At 40.1% G+C, this 27963-nt stretch overlaps 1 protein-coding gene across 2 annotated transcripts in view; it reads left to right on the forward strand.

Annotated features, from left to right (window-relative positions):
- Positions 1–27963, forward strand: part of LOC120553417 (synapsin-3-like) — a 124226-nt gene that overhangs the window by 77243 nt on the left and 19020 nt on the right. For both annotated transcript variants that reach the window (XM_039791788.1, XM_039791789.1), the window contains exon 7: positions 24676–24738. In XM_039791788.1, coding sequence (XP_039647722.1) covers positions 24676–24738 — 63 coding nt within the window. The remainder of the gene's footprint in view (positions 1–24675; positions 24739–27963) is intronic.

Here is a 27963-nt window from a genome sequence, read left to right on the forward strand (position 1 = left end):
TATAAATGTAGAACACACCGTTTCACATGTTTAGCTTGGAATGTGTTTAAAATTTGACTTAAGCTCAGTTTTTCTTCAGATAGATAGATAGATAGATAGCAACAATACCAGTCACATCTGTACAAGACTGTCTATACAATACAGTATATATGTATTATATACTGATTTTAGTCCAAAACAAGAAGGTATATGATTTATTATCACATAATACAAAAAAAAAATGGTGACTCCTCAGAATTAAGAAGCAGGCTTTTTTAAAATTAGTTACTGAAATGATTAATTGATTATCAAATTAGTTTTCTGTTGATCAACTAACAGGTAAACCTGTCAGCTCTAATATATTTTGAAACATGTTTCTAACTAAAAACAAAGTAATGCAAAAGATTGGCTGCTTTTTCCTTTTTCTCACTTTTCACCCAAAATCTCACTTAGTCATCCTGCCCACCCCCTTACGCCCCCTTAATTAGTAATACTTAGAGTAGAGTATTTTGAATACAGGGTGCAGCCGGATTTATCTCTAAACAGTCAGAAAAAATAGCTGTGAAGGCAAATGAAGGCTCCAGTTTTCTTCTTTTATACATTTGGTGTCATGGGGTTTAAGCAGATTTTCTTTTATTTTTCATTTTATCATCAAAGACGTTGAGCCTAAAGTTAAGACATGCCAGCGCTACCTGTGGCTGCTTATGTCCCCTTGCGGGTTGCACTTGCAGCCTCACTTAGTCCGATTTTATTCTAAAAGGGATTCACTGAAGTTATCCTCAGGGCACGCTCAGTCAGACTAGCCAATTACCTCTTTTCTCTCCTTCCTAACTGTGTTCATGGACCTGAGTGGAGCTGCGTTATCGCTGCAGAGGCTTATCTGCAGAGACTGAGGGAGCTATGTTAAGGGCTGAAGCTACTCGTGGTTATATAAGCAAGCCATAAATAATCAGGTCGGGGAACTCTGACCCTCAATGGGCCTTCATTAACCGTTATCTCAGTTTAAAGCACGTGCGCGGCCAGATATAGACTTTATTTTTATTAGAATGGCACTGATAAGCTTGTGCTTCAAATTTCAGTATTAAAAGTGAGTTTGATTTTAAAATTAAAAGTTGGAAAAAGAGGACTGCTTTTCTCATACATTTGATATTAAGAAAATGAAGTCGTTTATTTGCCACATAATGAGACTATTTTTTCTTTGCTTTAGAAAAAGCAAGATTTACTTTACAAATGATAAAACAAACAGGATATATTGTTTTAGACTAGAATAATACACAGGAAGTATCATGAATGGTTTCCATTCACCCTTCACCCATGACTCAGACTCCCATCAAGAATTCATCATCCACTATGTTTTTGTCCTTTCACTATTACCCAAATAAATAAGCCAGTGTTTGTTCAGCGGTGCATTCAGGTACAGAACATCAACACGTTTCCGTCCAGCAGTTAGGAATAACAGGACAGTTGCAGTACCATGTGCGGAAATTCAACGTCCTACTCACTGAAGACATGTTTTATCAGAGGTACGGTCTAATCTGCAGGACCAGAGCGGGTCAGCTGCTTAGCTGCTGTTAACCATTGATAATGCCCGGTCACATATTATTTCAGCCTCGGACCTAAAGTCTGAACCAACAGATTATTGTCATTCCTTAGTTAGACGCTGGATCGGCATGCGTGACAGGTGGATTTGCATTTTGAATGCCCAAAAAAGGCGACAATAACAGCTAGATTCAGACCCATAAAGTCCCTGGAAGGCAAGGGAAAGGAGTGATTCACTTGGGCAATATTATGTACAGTATGACTTCACTCCTACATAAACAGGTTAAACAGCCCTGCATTCCTTACATATATCCCAAAGATAACACGTTGATGAATAAGGTCAACTGAAGGAAACATGCCTAATAAGGGGATAGGTTATTGCATCAATATCTTTTAAAGGGATGTCTACCTTTACTATCATTATGAATATACAATGTAAAATGTAGTTACTAACCCCAGTGATGCTTTGTTACTTTGATTATTTGGGGGTTCACTGTTCGACCAGGAGTTTGATGGAAGGTTGAGATGAGTTTGGTCTCTGTGTGTTCAGTTAATAGACTGGTCCGGCAGCTATGTGTTACCCTTGACTTGGAGGTGTGGGGAGGAGGTGAGATGAGAAATGAGACTCCCTGTTAAGAAGTTGTTGTTTTGTAAAGTAGTCTTATTTACTTGTTGTGTTTTCATAGCTGGCTTGCTAACATTAGCCGCGAGTATAGTCCGAATCAGCTGTGTGTGTGAACCCTGCCTCTTCCCTGTGAGGACAGGACTTCTGCAGCATTGTTTGCAGTCAAAGGACTACAGTATATAACCTTTGTCAGTCAGTACCTTCCTAAACGACAAATATCCCCCATTGGATTTGAATGTAGTCTAACAGCATCATACAGTATACAGTGTCAGTGATGAAAAACAGCATCTCGTTAAACAGCAAATCTCTGTATCAGTTCCTCCTAAACAAAGACAAATGGCATCTGTCTTGAGCTGCCATTTTTCACAGATGTTCAACTATTATACAGGGAATAATCCATCATGACATAGACCAATTCCACATGAGCAGAATATAGGCCACAAGCCAATAAAGCGACATACGTAAGTTATATATTTGGACACTATATCCTTTAATTGTTAAGCAGACTCTCCTCTGATAAAGAGCTATGACTTACCTTGAACTTGCACCACCGTCTCTTTGTTTATATTCTCTGTAATCTGGACAGAAAGCAACAAGTTCGACCTCGTCCTCTGCTTTCTGTCAACAAGCCTTCTTGAAAATGTAGGAAGTCGCAAACTGAAGTAGAAGTTTACAAGGCAGGTTGATGGAAAGCGGCTGCAAAATAAAGGCAAACTAAAGTGCAACACTTCATCACAAAATATTTCTTGGAAAGTAGCAAGTATCAGAACATGATTTATTACGTGTACGAGTATATTAAGGTGAATTTTCCTTTTAGGAGTGCAAAGTTGAATAGAGAGAGCTGCTCACCATATGTGTGTGGGATCAATGTGTCTTCTTGCCTTGCAGCTGTCCTTGCATAGTTCAGACCACAATGAGATAGATGAGGCCTTCCTCTATGTCTCAACCCAACAACAAGGTCACTATGTTTGAATATTACAGCCTTACTAATAAAGTCGCGGTGCCACTTGTATGCAAATACTCCGTGCTCTAGTTTAACTTTACTGTCAGAAATGGGACAAGATAAAACGGAAGAGAGGCTCCAGAATATTCTGGTTATGTGTGTCTCTCACAGCTTGTAACAACGACTTGATCCATGCAACAGGTCCCTCTGGAAATGATGTCGCTGAACTAGGCCAACATACTACAAGAATAATGCCGAGCAAAGTGCATTTCATCTAAAAAAGTCCAATAATAGAAAAAGGCATGTTTTAAGGCTGGCCAGCCGCCGGAGGAGCAGACAACAGAATTGTGTACCGGAGGTCTTTAAGGCCTGCGTGGTCCTGGGTTGACAAAAGAGAACAGAGCGGGTGATTCAGAGGAAATACCTTTCATCCGACTGACAAGCCGCTAAAGAGACACAGGAAGAGGCGAAACTTGAAAAGAAAGCACCGCCGGGAGCAGCGTTCAACGAGGGAGAGTGTCCAGGCCTGACTCACTCGGTCCCTGTTGCACAGCCCACATGCCATTCCAGTTAAGTGGGACAGACAAGACGACCCGTGCTCTGCAGCTCTGTGTTGCGAGGAGGACGGGTAGTGGAAGTCCTGTCACAGGAGGAACGAGGAAGACCGTAATTGGATGTTTCCCCAGTTGCAAAGAGTGTTGACCTCAGTTCTCAGGTTGTGAGGCGGATTTGGGATCTTGTGGTTTGGCGATGGATCTTTCTCCAACTTCTTGGGTGGCTGATTTAACAGAGAGGAAACACCTGTAGTCTACTGAATATAGGACTGACTACTAGGGGTGGGGGGGGAAAACCGACATGTGATGTGCATTATTATGAAAAAAAATCACTTTTTCTGGGATTTGGGGTGTTATTTTGTGTCTCTGGTGCTTCCACACACATACAAACTTTGGAAAAAAAAAACATTCATGCTGTTTTGAGTGAGATACGGGTTTCTGAATGTGTCCTGCCTTAAGTCTCCGGGTGAGCTTCAAAATCTGCATGGCTTTCTACGTCACTAGCCGAAACGAGGGGCCTAGGGGGCTAACTGTTAGCATGCTAGCGCTAGCATGCTAGCTCGTTCTCAGTGACAAAACACTGCTACAACACACACAAATTTACCATATTCTACAAAATAATTTGTATAGAACTACTTACAGGTCCCTGTTTTGCAGGTATTCCACGCAAAGTTGGAAGTGCGCCCTCGTTTAGAAGAAGTCTCCCGGCTAATCCTGCCTTGTACAGGCCGAAGTTGGAGAAACAGCTAGCTAGCTCATGTAATCCTTACCTAGCTACTGCGCATGTGCGACTGACAACAGAGATGGAACAGAAGTTGAGAAGTCACTTTGTAGCTAAAACAGAGACCTGACAGGATGAAAAGAGGAGCTGCAGCAATGTAATGTGATCATGGGTAGGATGGGGATATTACATAATATGATGATGTATCAGTTGGTTTGGAGTGACGGGACATTACCCTTAGCTATCATTGTTGCTTTTATCTTAACAATGGAGGCTGAATTGTTGGAAATGAGCTCAAAGCTCCGTATCTGAGCACTGTCGGTCCAGTGAGATATTGGTTGCTTGACTGGCGTTCTCTTCTCCACCCTCCCAGTGGAATAGATATCAAGGCCTGCTGGTGTTTCATAAGCCGCTCAGTCCATCCACTCCACTGAACATTTCAACAGATGCTCACCAATTTTCCAACTCCAGCACATCAAGTCATCTGATGTGGAGTTAAGACATCAGAGAAGGAAACACAAACATGGCCCTGACCCATGATCCCGCTCACAATGGGACTCCCCCCGCAATAAAATATGATGAACGGTCAGTAACGTCCTACTCAGGCAGGCCAAATGCAACCACATCGCTCACTTCCTCCGACGCAGGGTCCCCTGTTGTACTCTACTGTACATATTTGGTGCATGTGCGGTCAGGAAACCCCACATAATGAATATGTTGTATTGCAGCATGAGACACCAGGCCTAACCATAAACATGTATGGGTATGTGACAGCATGGAAATAGCTTTGAGGAATTCCTTCATGTTGAGGGAATGCCTAAACTTAGTTTGATGCTGACCACAGTAAAAACAAAATGGTTAGCTTCAGTCTTATAATGCCATTATCCTGCAAACTAAGTCATTGGTGCAGTAACATGTTACATTTTCATTGAGGTAAACATAGGAATAAAAAAAATATATATATTTTTAGTTTGTGAATTACACCCATTCTTTGGGCTTGGACATAATTATAAACAAAAAGTGACAATGTGGAAATGTTTGTGCTCTTGACTCACAAATAAATGTTGCCAGGTGCGTGGAGCCAAAGTGAACAGTCCAGTCATATAGGAAAAGATCCAGTACTTAACAATAAAGGTGAATGTTTCAGTTTAATACATATAAACCACGTCATTTAAAGGACTTAAAGCTGCACTAATTAAAATGTATATGTTAGCAATGGGTTTAATGACTATGGGTAATGTTAGAGGTATCGCTTGTAGTGACGAACCCACAGAAAATTATCACTAGACTCTGAAGTTCCACTCAGCTCTAAGGAGCGTTTTAGCATCTTTCAGCTCTTTGTTTTGGTTTTATGGCCCACAACTCTACTGTTTTGGCTCACTACCAGCGTTCACATCAACCTATTTATCAGCGCAGTAGGCAGCAGTTTGAAGTGGAAAAAGCTGTACACTAACTACCCAACAACAAATGGCTAACCAACAAAGTTAGCAACTAGCTGGTGAGTGTAGCTGAACATTTGCTGCTAGAGCCACATATTTCCTTCAGGAGTTGGTGGAGAACAAAACAAAGTTTTAAGGAGAGTGAATATTGGACCGACATTTGTCAAGTGAACATAAACACAAGTCAAAATGAATGTTAATATTGCTTTCTGCCCCCAGTCGGAATACATGATTTGTGTTTGTATTTTTGGCCATGTTTCTGCACGAAGACCGTTTTCAGCCATCTCTGTAATTAACTGTGAATACTGCGTTGTGACACCACAATGCTAAAGAGAACCTGCATGGTTAGTTGGCAAACTAACTTTTGTGTTGGACAGACCTAGGTTGGAGTAAGTGTACTACTACTGTACATGTGTCACTTATAGCTCATCTGCAGAAACACTAGAGGAAGCTGACATTTACATTTTGTGGGCACACTGTTTGATTGACAGGTCACTGGGAATACAGTGCAAGCAGCAATAGGCTCTTAGAAAGACTTAAAGCAAAATCTGTTCCTCAGATAACCGCTTAGACTGTTTTGAGAAAGGAGTCCAAACTTAGAAGTGTGTTTACCCATACTGCTCCTCTATAAACCAGTGTGTTATTCCCTCTTAGTATCATAGTGTGCCCTATTAATTTGCCTCAAGTAGAGTTCATTTGGAAGACACAGTAAATCATACCAGCTTCTTCTGCTCAGAAAAGTGTAAAAAGCTTGTGTTTCCCAGGAACCTGAGCAGCGGAGGGAAGGTGTGTGTGGGAGGACGACAGAGAAAGTTAATTTATGGAAGATGGTCGAGGGAAAACCAGTGAGTCACGGGCAGGTCAGATGTCAAGGGTTTCAACAGGGTCCGCAGGGTGCTGACGTCACACAGTGGGAGGGTGAAGGCACTCAGGCAGATGGTTAAATTTAGAAATGACATCACACTGCAGGACATCCCTGTCAGTTGTTTCCTCTTGTCTATCTAAGCATATGTAAAGTTTCAGCATTCCATTTGGGAGTTTTGTTATCTCCCCGTGATGTTTGGCAGGAAGGAAGCAATAAATGAGTTACTGTTTTAGGAATGAATCATCTGACCTTTGCTTGAAAAATAGCTATTATTGTATCGTGTCACTGTCTCTGGGAAGTGGAAAATGCCAGAGAAATGACTCTTTATGATGTAACGTATCAAGAAAAACCGCAAGAAACCTGTGAGACCTGTTAATTATCACTTCCTTCAAGCAATATTTGTAAGCCATATTTTATTCAAGCGCTTCAAAGAACATTCATTCAGCAGAAGGTTATGATTACACCACTCGGGTCAACCACTCTTGTTACACTGCATTATGGTCTGCTCTTTTTTTACTTTGAGTGTAGTGTGGACTATAAAGAAAAATGGCCTTTTTTCCTTTTCAACAATGGATGTTTGATATTTTAAAGCTGCTCTAATTACATTTTAGGGCTACAGCTATCGATTATTTTAGTAATGTTAGAGTATTCTAACGATTATTCCATCGATAAATCGAGTAATTGGATAAGAAATGTTTTTGCTTTATAGTATAGCAACAGTAAATATATAAAATTTTAGAAAAAGCTACAATTTTATTGATTAAATTGCATACAATAACCGGAATAGACGCAAATATTTTAAGCACTGGCCGCATGGGCCACCCTGCCCCTAAATTAGGTGGCCAAAGTGCATTTTTGGTGGCCTAAATGTAAATCTTTTTCGCCCCCCTTCCCCTTCATGCCTTTGGATTTTACACTGCTTATACAAAAGAGCTGTTCACTAAGCCCAGGTACATGTGACTGTACAAAGCTTTCAGCAGGGCTATTCAACTATACTGTTCTGGGGGGACACCTTTTCAGAAGGCTAATCTGAGTGAAGTTTAGAAAGAATGAAGAATGCAGACCTCACCGGCATGGTCCGGTGACGTCATTCACGTGCATATTAAGTAGCCATTTGCAGGAGGCGCTGGTTAACAGAAAGGGGCTGGTTTGTCTCCGCCAGCAAGTTTACAGACAGATTTCATCTTAGCTTGTTTTCAAAAAAATGGCTATTTGCAGAGTAGCATGCTGTAGTCGTGTAAAACGCTGGATGAGAGACGGCATGCAGACGTTAATGTTGCCTTGTGTAACTTGTCCACTCCGTGACACCTTGTCCAGAGTTTTTTTTATTTATTTTTTTTGCAGCTTAAAATGATCCCAAACTTTCTGTCGTTTTCGCCGCCTGCCTTTTCTCTTAGCCCCTCACTATTTTGTCTGTCTTCCTTCATTTTGTAAACTGCGCCGTCAGTCTTCACGGCATGTGTCAACAGCAGCCTCAGTCCGTTGTGTGACCGTAATAATCATCCGTGCGGAAACACAGCGGTATACGTTAGTTACTTTAGTTGTTTAAACGAAGCTTCGAGGCAAAGAATTTTGCATCGAGGATTTTAGCATTCAAATTATTCGAGTTACTCGAAGAATCATTTCAGCCCTATTTTGTTAATTTTGTTAATCATTTTGTATATCACAATGGATCAAATGACCATGTGTAATGTGGAAAGTGTCACTCTTGTAGTAACAAATCCACAGAGAATCATCACCCAACTGCAGTTTCCCCCCAGTTCTACGGAGCGTTTTAGCATCTTCCAGCGTATTGTTTCGGTTTTACGACCCTCAAGTTAGGAATCATTTTTAGTTTATTAAAACCTTTTTTGCTAAAAAAAAAATAAATATCTGCACATGGCATCATGTTATACTGTATATGCTATGTTGTCCACAAAAAACAAACAATAAAATACACTAATCTCAATAGAGAGATCCTACATACTTCACCAATCTTTGTTTTTTTAAGCTATGATATACTGTTTAAAAGCTCTTCTACTGGACGGAAGTGTTTCTGTGGTTAGTGATGAACCTTCCCCTGGTTGAGACTAGAGGGTGTGGGCTTTGTTGACCATAGTTCACCATGATTTGCTGGACAAACCACAGCAGGAGGCAAGTCATCCCACATTTATTTTTACGGCTGGAATCCCCCATTAACCAGACAGGAGACTTTCCACAAACATTTATGCACAGCATGGAAACACAGTCATATAACTCTTTTCTAGCTGTTAAGAAATCCATAATGGTGTTTAGATAGCTTCCAAAAACAGTGTCTTAGTTAAACTTGCTGAGGGGATCTCTCCCAGTAATCCGAGTCATATCACCAACACTCGATCCTCTGTTGTGTTTGTTCCTTTGTTTCTCCTGGTGTTGTTTATTTCATTTAGAAATAGATATATTTGTTGAACTAATGCAAATGCTCCCAAAAATCTGTTTGATGTAGTGAATATATCAAGTCCACATTTCTGTAGATCAGTGGTTCCCAACCTGAGCGTCAGGACCCAGAAAGGGGTCACAAAGTGGATCTTTGGGGTCTGAGATGATTACTGCGGTAGGAAACAAACAAAAGTATGCTACAAAAAATGACTTTCCATTTTTTTTGTACTTTAAAAATAATTGCTTTTTACTTAATGTATGGTTAAATATTGTAGTTCACGCCGTGTCAAATTTTCATATTTTTTAGGATATGTCTACTTGACAAATTTCTGCAAAATCCAGTTTATCGTTGGATAGGCCCTTGATGAGTCAAGCACTTACTATTAAGTGTGAATAGCGCCACCACCTGGCTATTTAAAAAGTGTTGTGTTTGGCTCATAAATAACTCCAGCAGAAATGGTCTGGATTCCTTGGTTCAACACAGTTCTTTCAGTATAAGAATATTTCTTGCTATACTAGTTTCCAAATAATTTTGATGACTAAACACTCACAAATTGCCACAAATTTCAACCAACTGGGGCGACCTCTAGCTCATCCAGTAAGAGCGTGCGCTCCATGTCGGCTGAATCCTACAGCGGCGCAGGTTCAAATCTGACCTGCTCCACTTTGCTGCGTGTCATCCCCCATCTCTCTCCACCTTTTATGTTTGTCATCTGTTGCTAATTAATAAAGGGCTAATAAAAAATTAAACCAACCTTGTTTTTCAAGATTCCATACCATTCTCCTGTACAGTAATTGCCAAATTCTTCTGTGTGGCCTATTTCAAATGTAGAGCACTTGGGCACAAATCTACAAACGACCATGCAACATTTGATGGCATTTCACCAATGGATTGCACCACAGCAACATGATACATTTAAATGAACACAACTGGTTCTTAATCTGTTTCTCTTTTAGATTTTGCACAAGTCATTCTTGTATTAGTTATCCAAAAAGTATGGCTGCCATCAGCCAATCTTCATGATTATCACAATGTGCATTTAGATGCAAATCCAGATGGAGATTATACATTCCTGTTTATGTCTTTAATTGAAATATATTTAGAGGATTGTACAGCCTGATTGCTTTCTATTTATTTATGATAACTAAGTGTGTCACCGTCACTGCTTTAGTATCGCTGTAGTGTGTTACAGAGTACCACCCATTCCTCCTGCCTGCACAGCCGGTTTAAATACAGACTAGATTTGCCACATCCAGTTGTTCCAAAACATATTCCTCCTTGATGTTTCTCCTCTCTCCTCCCTATGTACAGTGTCTTAATTGAAAACAGTGGCGGTGTTGACATTTGGGCTGAGCCCTGGTATGCACTCTGCAGAAGCCCGACTTTCCTTCCTCTGCTGTCAAAAAAGTAGCTGACTCCTCTTGCCTCATGTATGCCTTCATTCACTGAGCCTTATCAGCAACAGAAAGCTGGAACCATTTCTGAACATGTACTGAGTTACTGTCATGTTGTGAAATTTGAGTGAATGTGTCAGTATTATCTTTTTTAGAAATCCAGAATGCAGCTTCTGTGTTTGTACCTGTTGCACTTTCTGGTTTAATCTTCTAACCTCTAAATCAAAGGTTTTTAAAGTCTTACACTGGGCCCCACTGGGCCCCGAAAAAGTTTTTTTCATTCATCTTATTATTTTTTTGTCTTACTTCGATTTAGCTGATGATCATGCTTTATCGTGCAAGTTTTGTAACTATGGTTCCGATAATGCGTTGGGCTACAACTTTGGCTTTGTTTATGTTTACATTCTTGGCAAATTGGCACCATTAAAAGTATGCCGAATTAGCTATTAGCAATTCCTGTTTGCAATGTTCCCATGGATAAACACTTACACAACTATCATTGTGTTACTTTAATACTGAAGAAAACATTAAAACGCCATGATTCTTAGGCAAGTTCTGGAGTTAAAAGTTTACTTGAGGTGGACATTTGAAATAATGATATCATCAGAAAGTGTAAGTCACACTGGATCTAAAAATATGTGTATCATGCCTGTGCGTTCAGATTTGAGTGAGTTATGACTCAGCAAATTGCATCAATGAGACACGAAAAGGGTTTTAGAGTATTCAATTCCACGTGGTGACAGAAAGGCGACTGAATTGTTGTACGGCCACTGAGCGGCTTTCATGCAATGTGTGACACTGACCTCTGACCTCCCTGTAACTGATTATGTGGGTACAGAAACGGGTTGGAGAAAATGAAAATCAGAAGGACCATTGACCTCTTTCGGTCTATTTTGGTAAATTGTTATGCTTCACGTTGGTCGCATGGTGCAGGTTTGGATCCATGGTTGTTTTCGCCAGCATCACTAAGCTGAAAGGATTGAGTGAATGATTCCATTCAGTCCTTGGATCATGGGACAGGGAATCCAAAACGGCACACAGTCACCTCATTTCTGCTCAGCCTTTTCCGAGACCTAATACTGCTGGAGCCCCTGGAAAATGGGAAAGAAACATCACTTTTCCTTTTAGACTGAGAGGAATGTGGCACAGCATTGATGGTTTTTGCAGGATTGGCTCGCCTGAGGTCGGTCTGTCCTTTTTCTTCTGAAGCAGGAATGTAGGTTAGTGAATTGATTAGCACTAATAAGGCCCGCCCAGGTCCCTATTACAGCCCAACCGCAGAGAAGCTGGACTGAAATAGCTCTCCTTTAGTAAGTCTGGACATGTACTTAACACTGACTTTCAAACAAATCTCTGTTTATTTAAAGTGAATGGACTGGACTCAAGTAGTGGCTGTGTTCTGTTATTAAATTATATTGGTTAACCATCTGTAATATTAACCAGCCGTGAGATCACTGAGATATTACAAGCAAGTCTCTCATAAGAGCAGTTTTTGACAGCATAAAGGGGGATTTATAGTTGTGTGTGTTGGGGTTATGTTGTAGCTTAGGAGCCTAAACACATATCCACCATAGCTACACTACAGGCTACAGAGCCTCCTCAAAAATGTAAGTACACTTTGGGACAATAGCAGATATGGACATACCACGTGGAGACCACAAGAACTGTAATTGGTAAGTTTGGGCTACTTGTGTGTTCTCCTACAAAGGGAGACAATGTGAAGGAAGTTATAGAGAGATAGTAAATGAAACCGCAAAATAGTTACCTGGATGTAACCAGTTCTATATGTACAGTATGTACATAGCACATCATCACTCTATGTCCCACAGTAAACGAAAGACTGTAAATACAGTTACTGTAGGGAATATAAGGGTGGCTTTGTGGCTCAGGAGTTAGTCAACTAGTCACAGGGTTGGCGGTTCGATCCCCATCCTTTTCTGTCCTTGGGCAAGACACTGAACACCACATTGCTTGCGATGGTTGAATGATGAATCAATTCTTCCTGATGAGACCATGAATGTCTAACAAATGTCATGGCAATCCATGTAGAGGTATTTGACTTATTCCAGTCCGGACCAAAGTGGTGGATCAACCTACTTGCCGACATGAAACCATCCCAAGAGTTTTTAAATTGAATAAGTAGATACTGCCATCTTTTTTAACAGCCTGTACTTGGATAATCTATATCCACGATGTTCCACTTCTGGGATTGCTCCGTTGCCGCCCAAAATTCCTCCGGATTTCACCGTTTTCGGCCGGATGTCCCACACGTTTCGCTTTCTTTGTGTTGGCATTCTAAACTCCGGTGGATTCATGAGGACTATGGTTAACTGCTCCTCAGATCTCTGTAGGGTAAATCCAGACAGCTAGCTAGACTATCTATCCAATCTGAGTTTTCTGTTGCACGACTAAAACAACTTTTGAACGTACACATGTTCCACCAAAACAAGTTCCTTCCCTAGGCTATTTTGCAGAGGCACCGTGGTTCCATCCGTCGCTTAGCGACGCCCAATACGATTGTGATTGGTTTAAAGAAATGCCAATAAACCAGAGCACGTTTGTTTGTTTGGACTAGCCAGACCTTCCTCCTCCGCAGGGCTGTGGCAACTTCCACAAAACTATTAGCAAGATTCTTGTTCTTGATTTTGGTGACATCGTCAGTGATCTGAAGCTGTTGCTTTGTTGGTCACACACTGACTCAACATTTAATGGATAACGTCGTCTGTACAAATGATCGAAATCTTAGTTAAGAGTTAATTCCAAACAAATTGCTGCTGTTTCATTTTCCCAGAAAGCAAAGATCTTTTCATTATTGTTAATTGAATGAATGTCATTAGACTGGCTCGAGTGTGGCAGTTTTCTTCTGTAAAGATAAAGCGGTATACTGTACTCTATTATACTCTACATGTCTTCCTCTTTCAATCCCTTAGCAAGTTGTGATGACAAAGCAGGTGGTTTGACCGCCACAGGACAACACCAACTATCTCCGTCACTTCTCCATCAGCACCTTGGTGTTGTCAGGAAGCATCCGCCCTGGAAACTTTCATTCTCGGGAATAAGTTGAGTTTTCCAGACAGCTGTCTTCCTCATGGAAATACACCAGGACGGACCCTAATAGAAGCCAGATGAGCTTAAATTCCACAACAATAATTACGCTGCCCCATTAGACGGCTTTTACTGTATACACTTTAACACATTAGGCATCTTCTTTTAGTTGCAGTTTTGGGGTGGATGTTAGCACACAGGGGCTACCATGGCAACTCATAAAAAGTCGTATGTGTGTGCACATATTCAGGCCCTCCAGAAAAACGCGATTATGCGATCGCATAATTCAATGCATAATCAGCCAAAGTCTGCATATTCATGCGGGGGCCGCATTTTTTCAAATATGGCGCACTTTCGCCGCATAAATTGCCGATTTCCGCGCAAAATATGCCGTGCTTGCATGATTTCACAATCCCCGCTTTTTCGTTGCAAAAAAGTCACATATATCTTAGCAGAAAGTTGAAAAGATTTTGTGTTTACTTCACACAAGAGCAGCCATTTTCCCCTGTTGCCATGGGAACGTTATGAAGTGACGTAATTACGCGACAATTACATCATCGAAAAGCAGGGTGTTGGAGGTTGAATTTGACATGTACTTTGAGTCTCTTAAGTTGGTATCCAATAAGAAAGCTATCTTAATATCTGATGTCTACTCAAATTTCTTTCTTTAAGTGCTCCTGCTGTCTGTATTATTAACGATTTTTGAAAGTCTGTCTCTTTTGTATCTTTTATTTCCCTCTGTTTAGACTATTACTTTTATTTTTACTTTAATATTACATTATTTGTACATATTTTTGTATCTTATTTGTTTACTTATTGCAATGACTGAATATCTGTAAACTATTTTTGGAAATTAAGTTTAAAAAAAAAAAAAAGCAGGGTGTTTTTCTTTTTCTTCTCTTTTTCATCATACCGCAGTTTTTGCAAGTTCACGAATTTTTTGCAAGTTCCCGCAATTTCATCGCATAAAATTGCATAAATATCCCGCATATTCCATCGCATTTTTTAAGAAAACGTGCCGCATAATCAAGGATTTTTGCCCGCAACAATCACAAAAAAACTCCGCCTTTTTCTGGAAGGACTGCATATTATGCTTTTTCCCTTTATTGTGTTATATATCTTTTTGTGCACGTTATAGGTTTAAAAAGTGAAAAAGCCCAAAGTCCACCCCAAAGGGACTTACCATCTCCAACAGAAAACACTGTTCACAAACTGCTTCAAACAACTCTGTTGTAGTCCAGCCTTTACTTCTGTGACGAACGTGCGTCACTTTGTAACACACGTTATAATGCTCGCCTAGCTGCTAGCGTGGCACGCCCTCATACTCTGCTTCTGACTGGCTATTAGTCCTTACTGTACCTAGCTACTGCTCATGTGTGACTCCCACAAAGATGGTACAGAAATGTGATGCCTCACTCTGTCGCTAAAACGGAGAGCTCAACACACAGGGTGAAAAGAGGAGCTGCAGCAATGTGCAGTACAACAACAACAAAAAAATACAAACATTTGTTAAAAAGAATTTTTTGAAATTTAAACCACATAAGCCTATTCTGGTACAACCTCTAAATACATGTATGAACCTGAAAATGAGCATAATATGGGGACTTTATGGAGGTGTATCCAGAAACTACTGTATGTGTCATGCTTATGTCACTCTTAGTTTGGAAACAGCTTGAAACTCATTTCAGTTCATCTTATAAACAAATTAGGATCAGCACCTCACATCTGTAATTTTTCATTTGAAAAACACCACAAACAAGACAACCATTAATTGTAATTCATACCAGATGATGGCTGGATAAGGGCCTCGTATTGACTTGTTCACAGTATGGCATGAGGAGTGTGGGAGATTTGTGAAAAGTGGTGGCTGAACTTTGCACTTAAAGGTTCACAGTAATGCACTCCTTACTTCTGATTAAAGCAATAGTTTGACCTTTTGGGGAATACACGTTCTTGCTTAGAGTTAGATGAGAACATTACAGTACATTACATTACATGTCATTTAGCTGACGCTTTTATCCAAAGCGACTTACAATTGCTATATATGTCAGAGGTTGCACGCCTCTGGAGCATCTAGGGGTTAAGCATCTTGCTCAACGACACATTGGTTGATGTATCGCAGTGGGAGTCTCCCACACCAAAGGCATGTGTCATATCCACTGTGTATCACCACCCAGATTGATACTATTCATGTCTAAATATGATGCTGAAGCCAGCAGCCGGTAAGCTTATCTTAGCATAAAGACTTAAACATTGAGAAACAGCTATCCTGGCTCTGTCTAATGGTAGAACCATTCCTGTGAGCATGTATAAGTAATTACCCTTGTAATGAAGACCGTAACATTGACTTACCTGTCGAGAAGAAAGCCGGCAACTTCAGCGTCCCTTTGAAAGTCTTTCTCCTTCATTAGCTCTTTCCACCTGGGAATGGCTACCCCGATGTTTACCCTTGTGTTTTGAATTCGCTGGTCACGTTGCCTTTTTAATTCCCTTTTTCGCTGTTTTGGCGACTAGGATTCCTTCTCCTGTGGCTCGGCATAAGTATGATCCTCCATTATGAGCTAAAGTGCAGTGCAGGCTTTCAAATTTGCCGGAGCGTTGACAAGCGCCTCTCACTGATCTCCTTCTCCATTTCAGCTGGTTTCAGTCACGTGACGCTGGCTCTGAACGAAAACGCGTTGCTAGTGCTTTATGTCCCTCTCAGTGATCATAGTTTTTCAAAATGGTGGAAACAACATGGATAAGAAATTCTTAGCTTACCAGGTTAAGTCAGATAATTGCCAGACGTAATTTTACACCAATGAGGACATATTTAGGAATGAAGACATTGATTTTAGCTAATAAAATACTTAAAACACTACACAGTGTACCTTTTAAGATAACTAATATCTACTTTGTACAAGATTCAAAGTGCATCAACGGTTTGTGGTTTTTAACCTTGTGTTGTCAATTAATCTTCCGCTGAGAAAGTGCGAAAAACCCCGTAAAAACCATACATTGTTGCTCTTACACTTTGGTTTTGTACAAATTAAACAAATTAGGCCAATTACCAAGTCCAATTACCTTTGGACAGAGCTTGGCTAGCTGCTTCTCCTTGCTTCCAGTCTTTATGCTAAGCTAAGCCTGGCTTCCTACTGTAGCCTTATCTTTAGCAATCTCAGCAGGAAAGTGAATAAGCACAAAATGTAGCTATTCAAGTAGATGTTGCTCAAACATACATATGTGTATGTACGTATATCTTACAATATAACTGAATTATTATAAAAAGTTACTGTAAACCATTTGATAAAATACAAGTGCCTCTTGATGCTCTTATCACGTGGAAGTACAAAGTGAAGCATGCATGTTTATTGCAACTGTCTTGGTGGCAGGTAAGACAAAATTATAGAATCTTTTATATAATAAAAGTTAGTTTCTCCAATCACAGCCCACTGATGACAATAACTGGTTCATGTAACCATGATACAGTTACACTCTGTTGATTCTCCAGATTTATTGCTCCGATCTGTATTAGGTTACTGCCTTCATTTGAATCTACTCAAACATTTACATGCAACACTTTCAAAGAGAGCTAAATCCATTCCTGTCAGGTGTATGCATTCAGTCAATAACTTAGCTGGGACTTGCATGATAAACATTATTTGTCTCTTGAGGCTCACTTAATCCGCAGGCAGGGTTTGATGTGGGCAGGCTGTCTTTGGTCCCACTGCGGTCGGACTTGAAAAGGATTCTGGGTCGGGGTCCCCTGCTCTCGTCGTCTGCCCAAACCATTGCGCCTCATGTCTTCTCCTTGATGTGGCAGGTTTGAGTGGCCATAATAAAAATTAAGAGATCATAAATGCAGGATGGATGCAGCATGTGTTTTGTTGGATAATGCATGTGCCCCCAAAGAATAATCCAACTCCTGCTCAGCCACTGGTGTGGAAGGTTTGTGTGTGTGTGTGTGTGTGTGTGTGTGTGTGTGTGTGTGTGTGTGTCTGTCTCGCGGCAGCTCATATGACTTTTTTGTGTTCTGCAAGTCTTAATCTAGATTAGTTATAAAGGGTTGCATTGTTTCAGTATCATTTCACTCATAATAATTTAATTGTGTGTGTGTGACCCATTTTGCTTGGCTTTGTGTTCAAAGCCAAGATTTACAGTACATTATCTTACTTTACTATATGAATTAAATTGGAACTAAGTAAAAGGTTTCTATAAAAGAATCTAGAATTCTATAATCTAAAGCTGATCATTACATTTGCTGATCAAATGTCAGGTCTGTCTGTTTGTTTTTCATCCCTATTTGTGACAGTGTGACATATTTAAGTCACTGACAGGCTGTACTAATTCAGTTTAGTGCAGAGGAAGTTAGTTAGGTCAGTGTTGTTGCAATTCCATCTGGTTGCCTATAGCTGTTAATTAGTATTGACTTGCAATCACCAGGTGGCTTGTTTTTACAACTTTAATACTGTGCTAATATGAGTTATTATTCAAAATTGTAGTCAGAGGTTGTTTTACTGCCCCCCCAAAAATCAATTTATGCTTCTTTAGAGGCAAAGTTATAGATTTATAGTAGCCCACAAAGCCGGCCCACGTGTGGGTTTTGGCTGGTATCATTATGAAGAAGTATACAGGTAGCGAATGCCTAATGTTGTTAAGATACGAGTTGATAATACCATCGAAAGCCTCTTTAAAAAAAATCCTCAAGCTTAATGTTCCCATAACGCTTTGTTTTGGCAGTTAAACAGCTTTACATGTGTTAGAATTTTAGCTTACTCTTAAATCCATTATGAAATCAAGATTTGATCAATTTGCATCCACTTTATAAAAGTAGAGATTTGAGATAGAGATTGGTTTGACCAAGGAAACAGTAGTTGACAGTCTCACCTCAAGGTCCATTTAGTTGCTGTTCTGGAGCTTTTAAGCGTATCAACCATTCTTCCTTAGCAGATGGACTTTGTCATGGAGTAGTAAATGTTCAAATTTCCATTTTCAGGACTTTTCTTATCTGCAGAGGAAGATTGATGATATGATCAAAAGCTCCAGAACAGCTACTAAATTAATTTTGTGGTAATTGTTTTGTATGTATGCCCCTTGTTTGTACCTACTAATATGTCAATAATGGATACAATCTTTCTCTCATGGTCCCCTTATGTTTTAAATGTGCACTGTGGAATCTACAAACTTCGGATGAACGTTTGAGGGATTGGAATGTCACATGGAAGTATTTGGTAGTTAGGAAAGCAAGATTTACCTCAGACACTGACCTAAGCGACAATCCTATGTGACTCACTTACAAGAAGCTTTGCATATACAGCCAATGGGAGGGGATGTGTGTGGGGGTGGATGGGCTTCCCTGAAGTATTTCCATCATGTGCCAGGTCTGGTCGTCTGGCACATTTACTGTAATTGAAGAAAGTCTGTGTGTTACAAAATGAAACCTAGACTGGTGAAATCACCCACCATATAATTAGCTTTTTTAGCATGTGACTTCTTAACGTCTTTACCACACTGGATGCCTTTTACAGATTTCTGCTGGGAACAAAAGGCAGAGTGGTACATGTGTAGCCAGGATGAAACCATAAGCTGAAGATTAAAACCAAAATGTTGGGCGCCTGGGTAGCACACCTGGTAGAGCATGCGCCCATATAAAGAGGCTTAGTCCTCAACACAGCGGTCGCGTGTTCAACGCGACCGCCCTTTGCTGCATGTCATTCCCCCTCTCTCTCCCCAAGTCTGTTGGAAATAAAGGCCTAAAGTGGCCAAAAAATAATCTTAAAAATAAAATAAAAGTCCACATCTTAGAGTTTACGTGCGCTAATGGCCACCAAGGCTTTTTTAAGGATGGAAACTTGTTTTGTTGAACAATCTCATAAAGAATATTGATCACTGTAAAATAAAGACTCTTACCATAAAATAGCCTCCATTATGTCTGAATTTTCTATTTTATAACTGGAATCTCCAACAAAGAAATAAGCGGAGAAAAATCACTCAAATTGCAGATTCTATGCCACTTACATGAAACAAATTCTGTTAAAACATAAAAAATAAGTTGAAAATTTAAAATTAAAAGCCTAATCCCACCATTTTAAAAGGCAAAAGTATACGGCAAAATAAATCACGTCCCAATCACAGAACTCGCTATCTTAGCTTGTTAGCTTAGCTTGTTAACCTATTTAACTATTTTTAATTTCCCACTGTTCTGTGGTACATCCTACATCTTCTGAATAAACTGTGTGAATTTACTGTAAGGTCTCCTTTATGGCCAAATTAACAAGCTTGCTAACAGACAGCTATCGAGTTTGCTAGCTTAGAGAGCTTTTGTACAATCCTGAGAACAAAATGTCAGTGGGGAGTAAACGGCACAGTATAGAAAGACGCATTGAGAGCTTTTTAGACTAGCATGTTCCTGGCTTGGCGGTTAGCTCGCTAGATATGCTGCCATCAAATGGGTTTGTGTTTACCATGTTAACGAAAAGAGTCCATCTGAACGCCTCTTGGTGTATTCACGTCCTCCAAAGTTGAAATTCTCTGAAAGCTCAGAGATTACGAGTTGTGACGTGTTAGCTGACGTGTTCCGAAATGGCGGAAGGCATGGATAGAGTGGATATAGATAGTCTGCCTTACGTTACCAATTCGCTAGCTTGCTGAATTGTTTGCCTCGTTGGCTTTTATGTTGCTGTTGCCTAGCAGCTGTGTTCTGCCGACGTAGACACTTGAATGCCAAGCACATCTTGTAAACGACTTCCCATATCGTAACCATGAGCTCACGAATTCCATTTGAAGACCTCAATACATCAGTTTACTAACTACTACCCCTGCAAGGAGTCCCAGTGTCACCAAGCTTCTAGAACCACATGTTTCTGAATAATGAATTTAGCCACTTTTTGGTGTGTCCAGGCTCTAAAATAGCCAAAATGCAGACTCTGGAACAGCCAGAATGAACCTGCAGACGGTCTGGCTCAGGAATGTCAGGGATTACTTTATGGCTTACATGTGATATAACTAATGTAAATCTTTTTGAACTGAGGCAATCTTATGTTTATGTTCTGTGAGTCCATCAGAAAACAACAGTGAGCGCACGTCTCAGTCTGACGCTCCGGTTTTGTCAGGGGCAGAGGATGTGGTTGTCTCTCCCCAACATGTACAGCGTCTGCCGTCATTGCCACTCTGATGGGAAAGGGCTGGAAGGAACATCCAGACAGAGTGGGTGGCTACAGCCCCTTCCACCTAAAACAGTCAAACAGACGCACTATGGTACTTCTGTGCTTTTCACACATACTCGCTAAACCTCAGGCATCTTATCATTCGTCATGTGACTCACACGTAACTGCTGTAAAAGTTAGAATTTCTGAATGGCCTCATATGGCTTAGTGTTTGTAAAGCATAAAAGCACATAGATTACAATCTTCAATTTAATTCCCACTAATTGTAAGACTTTATAAGATACATTTATATGGAGTTTATTTTGTGTCAAATTTAAAGTAACAGCTGTGTAAAGTCTCTCTCTTCTGCTTCAGTTCTTTTTTTACATAGGTCTCTTGAAAGTCCATCTTTATGGAGGTGCAAAAGTAAATTGTGTTCCTTTAGTATTTAGTTGCAGACCCTTTACAGTCAATGGGCCCTATTTTAACGATCTAAGTGCACGGCGTGAAGCGCATGGCGCAGGTGCATTTAGAGTGTGTCCAAATCCACTTTTGCTAGTTTGACGGCGGAAAATAGGGTCCGTGCGCCGGGCGCATGGTTCAAAAGGGTTGTACTTAGTGTCTTCATTCATTCATAGGTGTGTTTTGGGCCTAACATGCAATAAACCAATCAGAGAGTCATCTCCCATTCCATTTAAAAGCCAGGCACATTTGTACCTTGGCGCATTGCTATTATGATGGCGGATTTGCACCGTAATATTTTTATTTGTAATCTTTTGCATGTTTGTGTGCTGCTGCGCTTCCCCGTGTGTGTAACAAGCATAGTGTGCGCACGCTGTGCACGAGCCTAGGCGCATTTTACTAATTCGCTGTTAAAATAACAATGAAATGCTGCACTATTGACTTTAGACCAGGTTTTTGTTGGTCGATGGCACAATCACTTCCCACTGCCTCAAGATAGCAATACACCAAGAATTCACCTGAACACACCTCCCTGTAAGACCCGCACGCCCATTGGCGCAAAGATGGGCGCAGGTGCATTTGCTATTTAAACGACGCGGGCGCTGTAAGGAAAAATTGACAACTGCATCAGTCTTAAACTAGCAAAGACACTTGCATCAGGTTTTGCGCTGCACTGCGCGGGGTACAAGATAGGGCCCAATGACTGTTTGAACTCTATGACCCATATCAGCAGGCACTTGGAATCTTCCCTATCCTGTGCTGCTTTCTTTGCTTGTTTCAGGGACTTTTTGACTGGATTCTGGTCTTCAGTTGTGAAAAACATGATCACTTTGATTGAGGTCGTGTAACTGGCTTGCCTTCTGTGTACGATTAGGACCGTCATCCTGCTGTAGTCAAGTGCTATGAGTTCTACATAGTTAACCCAAAATAGATGTAAACTGTCTCAAACACCATTGGCAAATTAGGACTATTTTCGCCAAGACCCCTGGGCAAAAATGGGCTGGTGGGCCCCCTATAAAGCAGTGTTCCTAGAGATCTGTGGTCCCGGTTGTTGTTGCCCACTTTCCCTTGTTGGTAGTCCAGCGTTGTCCTAACACCCTTAAAACAGAAAGTCAGCACTTTATATTTGTAATCCTTAAGATTTCAGTCCTCTGTACATGTGAAGGCGATTTGAATCCTGTCCAAAAATGACAGACTCCGCCACTTACAATAACTTACAACTATTATTTAAAGAGGTAATGTACAGAATGTAAATACAGTGGGTATTGATGAGAAAATGCTCACTATCAACAGTTTTATTATATAACTTTAAACTGTTCATTGTTCATTTCAATCCAGTGTGACGGAGTACAAAGTGAAAAAAAAAAAAAATTATATTAATTATAGTTGTAATGTGCTATATTTTTCCAGTTAGCGTGTTCCACACTTATCCATTTATCCATACTAAATGCTTCATACTTACAGTACAGCACTTTAAAGTGGATTACAAAGTGGACTTCTTGATACAGTCTCACCCCTCTGTATTCTGGCACTTGTGAAGTGATAATGGAGACTATTAGAGAACACTTTATCTTGGCAGCGTGTCGGCCAGGCCTGTACTGTCAAAACCTGTCAACGGAAGCGCCGCTCACGCCCTCAAGCAGCTCGATGTCTGTTCAAGGCTCTGCGCAACACAAGCTGACGGCAACTTTAGTATGTACAGTCCTGTCAACTGTCGGGGAGGGTTTGGATGAAGTGATAGCAGCTGTTTAGGCGTTCCCTTGCTCTTGGCAGGTCTGAGCTTACAGTATATCTTCATGCATGATCTGGCCTGTGTCTTCTGAACTGTGGTTATTTAATTGTGTGCTTCACCTGGAGGTGCCTGCAAAGATAATCACTTTGTGTCAAGCTTTGGATTCTTACATCGACATTATTTTGTTAAAATGCAACATGCATGTAAGCATTATGAATGTATTAAGCAATGGTTACATCTGTCTAAAAGTATACCTGAAACCTACATTTATTTTAGTGCAAACCTCCATGCAAAGTTTGGATGATTGTGTATGGAAATGTACAGTATGTGCAGTATCTGTATTTAAACATCAATAAATGATCACAAAAATGCTGAACCTAGAAGAGCCCCTTACTGTACAGTACATAACCTGGCGTCGCTGCCGAATAACTATTACACACAAAAGTGGGGAAAAGTCCCTCTTTACTTAGATTACATCCCATTTACAATCATATCAGTGGATTTATCAAGGGGCGTTTAAACCACAGGGAGGCTTGAAGTAATCTGTTGATGTTTCATCCACTTCAAGTCTACAAACTATGAGAAATAGCGCGTTTGCGGTCCGTCTGGTTTATCCAAACCCATCCCAATGTGCTGTGGTCTTCCACCCAGCTTCCCAGAACCTCGTTCTTTTGTGTAATAAACCAACATTCTTCCGACTCCACCATCCTAAACTGGGCCGCTTTAAGCTCAGCGGGATGGCATGAGGGCCAATGTGTTTCTTTACAAGGCCACGGTTCTGGACACTTCATGTACACATCCAAATCAGTTGCAAAGGAAATAGTTTTCCACTTTTGGTTGTCTCTCAATGTGGTGTTTACCACATGTCTGTCTTACTGTATATTTAGAACACCAAGTACAGTTCTGAATCTTCCTACTTAGTGTGACATCCTTTTCCAAACGGTTGACAGCAACAATCCCCGAGCTCCCAACTTTTAATATGCAGGTTCTAATTGTTAGGGTTAGGGTGTAAAGCAGGCTTAAATCGCATTAAAATTCCTTTTTTTCATTCTTTTTCTAACACGTTGACATTTTCATTTTATTTAAAGCTGCAATAATCAATATTTTTGTTAAACATTTATAGGTGACTTTATAGGTTCCTCATAAAAAATGACTGACTGTGTAATGTAAAAAAGGTGTCGTTCGTGCTAACCCACAGGGCATTATCACCAAACTCTGCAGTTCCCCTCAGAACTACAGAGAATTTTAGCATATTTCAGCTCATTGTTTAGTTTTAGTTTTTAGTTTTTTTGTTGTTACTTTATTGTTTCAGCTCTTATTAGCATAGTTTTTTAGAAACATAGTTTTCAGAGCAAAACTCTGATAAACCAGGTCTAACTGCCCAGCACCGAACAACAAATGGTTGGTGACTTGGTGCAGAAAAAAAACCTGCTAAAAGAAGAGTTAATATTGGACTTATCAGGACGCCAGAAAAAAACCAAATGAATGTGAATTTTGCTCCGTATCTGCTGGATGTGTAAATAATTAGTTTGCTAACTTGTTCGCTAACATATCAACTTCATAGGGTGATAATATGTCAGTGCTGTATTCACAGCTTGCTTTCTGCTATCCTCAAGTGGCTAAAAAAATCAGTTGAAGCATGTCCTCTTCACAAATTGAAAAAGTGCATTCAAAAACTAACCTGAGACCTGTTGGTGGCTCGGGAATTATAGACTTTTCTACTTTGGTACTCACTTTTAAAAGAGTGCTGTTTAGAGGCCTAGAAAGCAAATACAAACTCCACCACCCCCACCCAGCTATGGAAAGACAGAGGTTATCAGACCAGCTAATAATCTGATGTTGTTCTTGTCTGCAGGTAACAACCCCTTCCTACCCTGTGGTGGTCAAGATGGGTCATGCCTACGCTGGCATGGGAAAGGTGAGTTCATAAACAGACAAAACCATTCACACACATTCATTTTATCTTTGTCACAAGTAGAGCTGGGCAATATATCGATTTTATATCGATATCGTGATATGAGATATAGATATCGTCTTACATTTTGGATATCGTAATATGGCATACGTGTTCTCTTTTCCTGGTTTTAAAGGCTGCATTACAGTAAATTGATGCATTTTCTGAACTTACCAGACTGTTGTAACCGTTATATTATTTGCCTTTACCCACTTAGTTATTAGATCCACATTACTGATGATTATTTATCAAAAATCTCATTGTGTAAATATTTTGTGAAAGCACCAATAGTCAACACTACAATATCGTTGCGGTATCGATATCGATTTAGTTGGTCAAAAATATCATGATATTTGATTTTCTCCATATCACCCAGCCCTAGTCACAAGTTGAACCCAAAGTTCAAACCCCAGACTTAAAAATTAACCTTGAACCAACCCATTATATGGAAGCCTAATGTAATGCCTTGTGTCCATGTAGCTATGATATTTAGCAGAGGTTTATGAGAGAGGTATTGTATGTCTGACTGTTCCTTTAAGCCAGGAAGACACTAAAGAACTTAAAAACAAATGTGTAAACTTTTTTTAAAACCCTAACTCATCATTAAAAGAGTCTGTGTAACACTTGCAACAACCGGCTTTTACAGACAAGCACACAAATCACCAGCTCAGATTACAGGCTCACACCCAGAATTGTCTATATTCCAGCCGTGCAAATCAAACAAGAGATGGGAAACCCAAACCCCCGTGCTGATCTTTAAAATCAGTCATGATGGCCAAATCACAGTTCTAATCAGGCTGTAGAGTGGGTAGTGTGTTCCTGGTTTACTCTCACTGAGCGGATATCTGATTGTTATAAAGGCAGAAGAGCACACAGACAGACATACCACTGATAAGGTCTGATTACATCCAGCAGTAGTTTTACTTTTGATGTTGTCTTGTGCAAAAGTCTAGCCGACTAACGATTTCAGACAATCTAAGGGGGTCGCTTCGTGGAATGATGTCTATCATCTCTTTTGTTAGCAAAGAACAGCGTAGAGGATTTGTTTCCAAAATGGGTTAAGCAATAAGAAAGTTCACACACTTATTCTTCCTAACATAAATCTCTCTGTCTCTCCCGCCAGTTATTTGGATTCACAGGGCTAGGCACTTCCTATATGTCTTTTGCCGTCGTCTGTCTGGAGGGGCTTGGTTTCCTGTTCAGGAGCCAGACATGCTATAGAATTTCCCATAAGGCTCGAGGGGAACTTGGCAGGCCCTTGTAGAGCGGGACCTCGTTTAACCCCTCAGATCTCACAGAGCTCTGAGAACGCACAGGAACATGTGGGATTTAGGTCATTGCTGTCTTGTTTGCTTTTGACAGACACTTTTAAGGGTTTTTGTAAGTGGATCTACAAAAAATAATTAGCATTTATAGCTTGCTAAAACCACATTTACTGACCCAAACACCACCTATATAATATTACATTAACCAAAACGTAAATGTGCTACATGTAACACTTGTCTAAATCATTACAACATTAATTTTGGGCCATTGTCATTATTAAACTATGTAACTTTTGAAATGACATATACCAAACATTTCCTCTTAAAAATATAAAGTTGAGTTCAGAAGCAATGAAACGCACTCTCGCTCAATTTGATAGATTCAAGGGTTTTGCTTCTACAGCCTTACGTGGTCTGGTATGCTCGGTTATGGTGGCTAATGTTGGCTAATGTTAGCAAACTTTTAGTCTCGCCTTGCCAGACCTATCTGCACAACATTCCTGGATAGGAGAATAAACAGTTGGGGGTTATTTACATTTCTTTAAACCAATCACAATCGTCTTGGGCGGTGCTCAGCTCCAGAACCGGTGAGCTTGGCTCTTCAAAATAGACTCGGGAAGGAACTTGTTTACGAGGAACAATATTAAATAAAGTGAACTGTTCACACAATACAGTAACGTGAGCTATTTAAATTAGCTTGATACATGGTTACATGTAATTTGCTCTTACCAGTGTATCTAAGGGGGTCGCCGTGTGTATTTTGTCGATAGCAAATCCCCCGCCAATCGGTCCCAAAACGTCCCAGTTAGATAGTGAATGCATTAAACATATTCTTTGTAAATATTTACAATCATTCCCCGAAAGAACCAAGCTGGCCTGCCTTGTTGCATTATCCAAATTTTCCTTTAAACTAGTCATTTTTGGCCTGTATCGTTGCTCAGAGGTTCTGGTTAATGTTGCTCGATGCGACCACAGTTTAAAGTTAACTCAATGAAAGCGGAAAGTAAGGGACGTCCGGAAGAACTTCCAACCGCAACGCAACTATCCCGTAAATCTGAGCTCTTCAACAGGGGGTGCTCCGAGTTACTGCAGGGGGGCCACCAAATTATTAGATTGTTAAATTTTTTCATGCAAATCTCCTAATCCAACATATTATTAGCAAATATAAATCTGCCTATTTTTGAGAAAAAAAACATTGATGATAGGCTTACTGGCCTATAGGTCACTAAGGTAGCAATCCACTGATACAGTTACCTAAGGATTCACTGTACTACATATGTTAAACATTAAAACATGATTTAGAAAATCATGCCAACAATTATTATTTTATTATCTTACTAAAAAGGTATGTATAAAGGGTTTAGGCCACACTTCACATAATTGTATGGCCAGTTTAATATGCAACTTAATTTTATACAACAAATGTAGTAGAGGGTCCCTGATCCGTCGCTCTTTCAGTTAAGGGGTCCTTGGCTTAAAAAACTTGAACGGTCGTCGATATAGACATAAGTGACATTACTGAAGCAGTTCAATAACTTAACAACTTTTCTCTTCTTGTGTTACATTACATTTTATCATGTCACACATCAACATTTAAACACTATCTCACCAGGAGACATGTTTATTGTTTCCTGCTTGTAGTCTCATTTCACTCGCTCTTAGTCAGGGAGTTAAGTTAAGTGAAGTTTGTATATTCACCTCTTAATAGGATATACAAAATAAATACGACTATTCATTTCGCCTTTTTTATTCAACCAACATTATTGACATAACAGTAGCTAAGTGAAGCTTTATACCCAATTTTCCCATTACATGTTTTTAGACCAGTCAGCCTCTATGTCATTTGGTCCGGGCACTGACCAGCATGACATGCCTTTTTCCACCAGGGGTTGTTCTTCATCTCCATGCCAGTGTTTCACCTTCT

The sequence above is a fragment of the Perca fluviatilis genome, chromosome 23, assembly GCF_010015445.1.
Source record: "Perca fluviatilis chromosome 23, GENO_Pfluv_1.0, whole genome shotgun sequence".
NCBI classification, from domain to species: domain Eukaryota; kingdom Metazoa; phylum Chordata; class Actinopteri; order Perciformes; family Percidae; genus Perca; species Perca fluviatilis.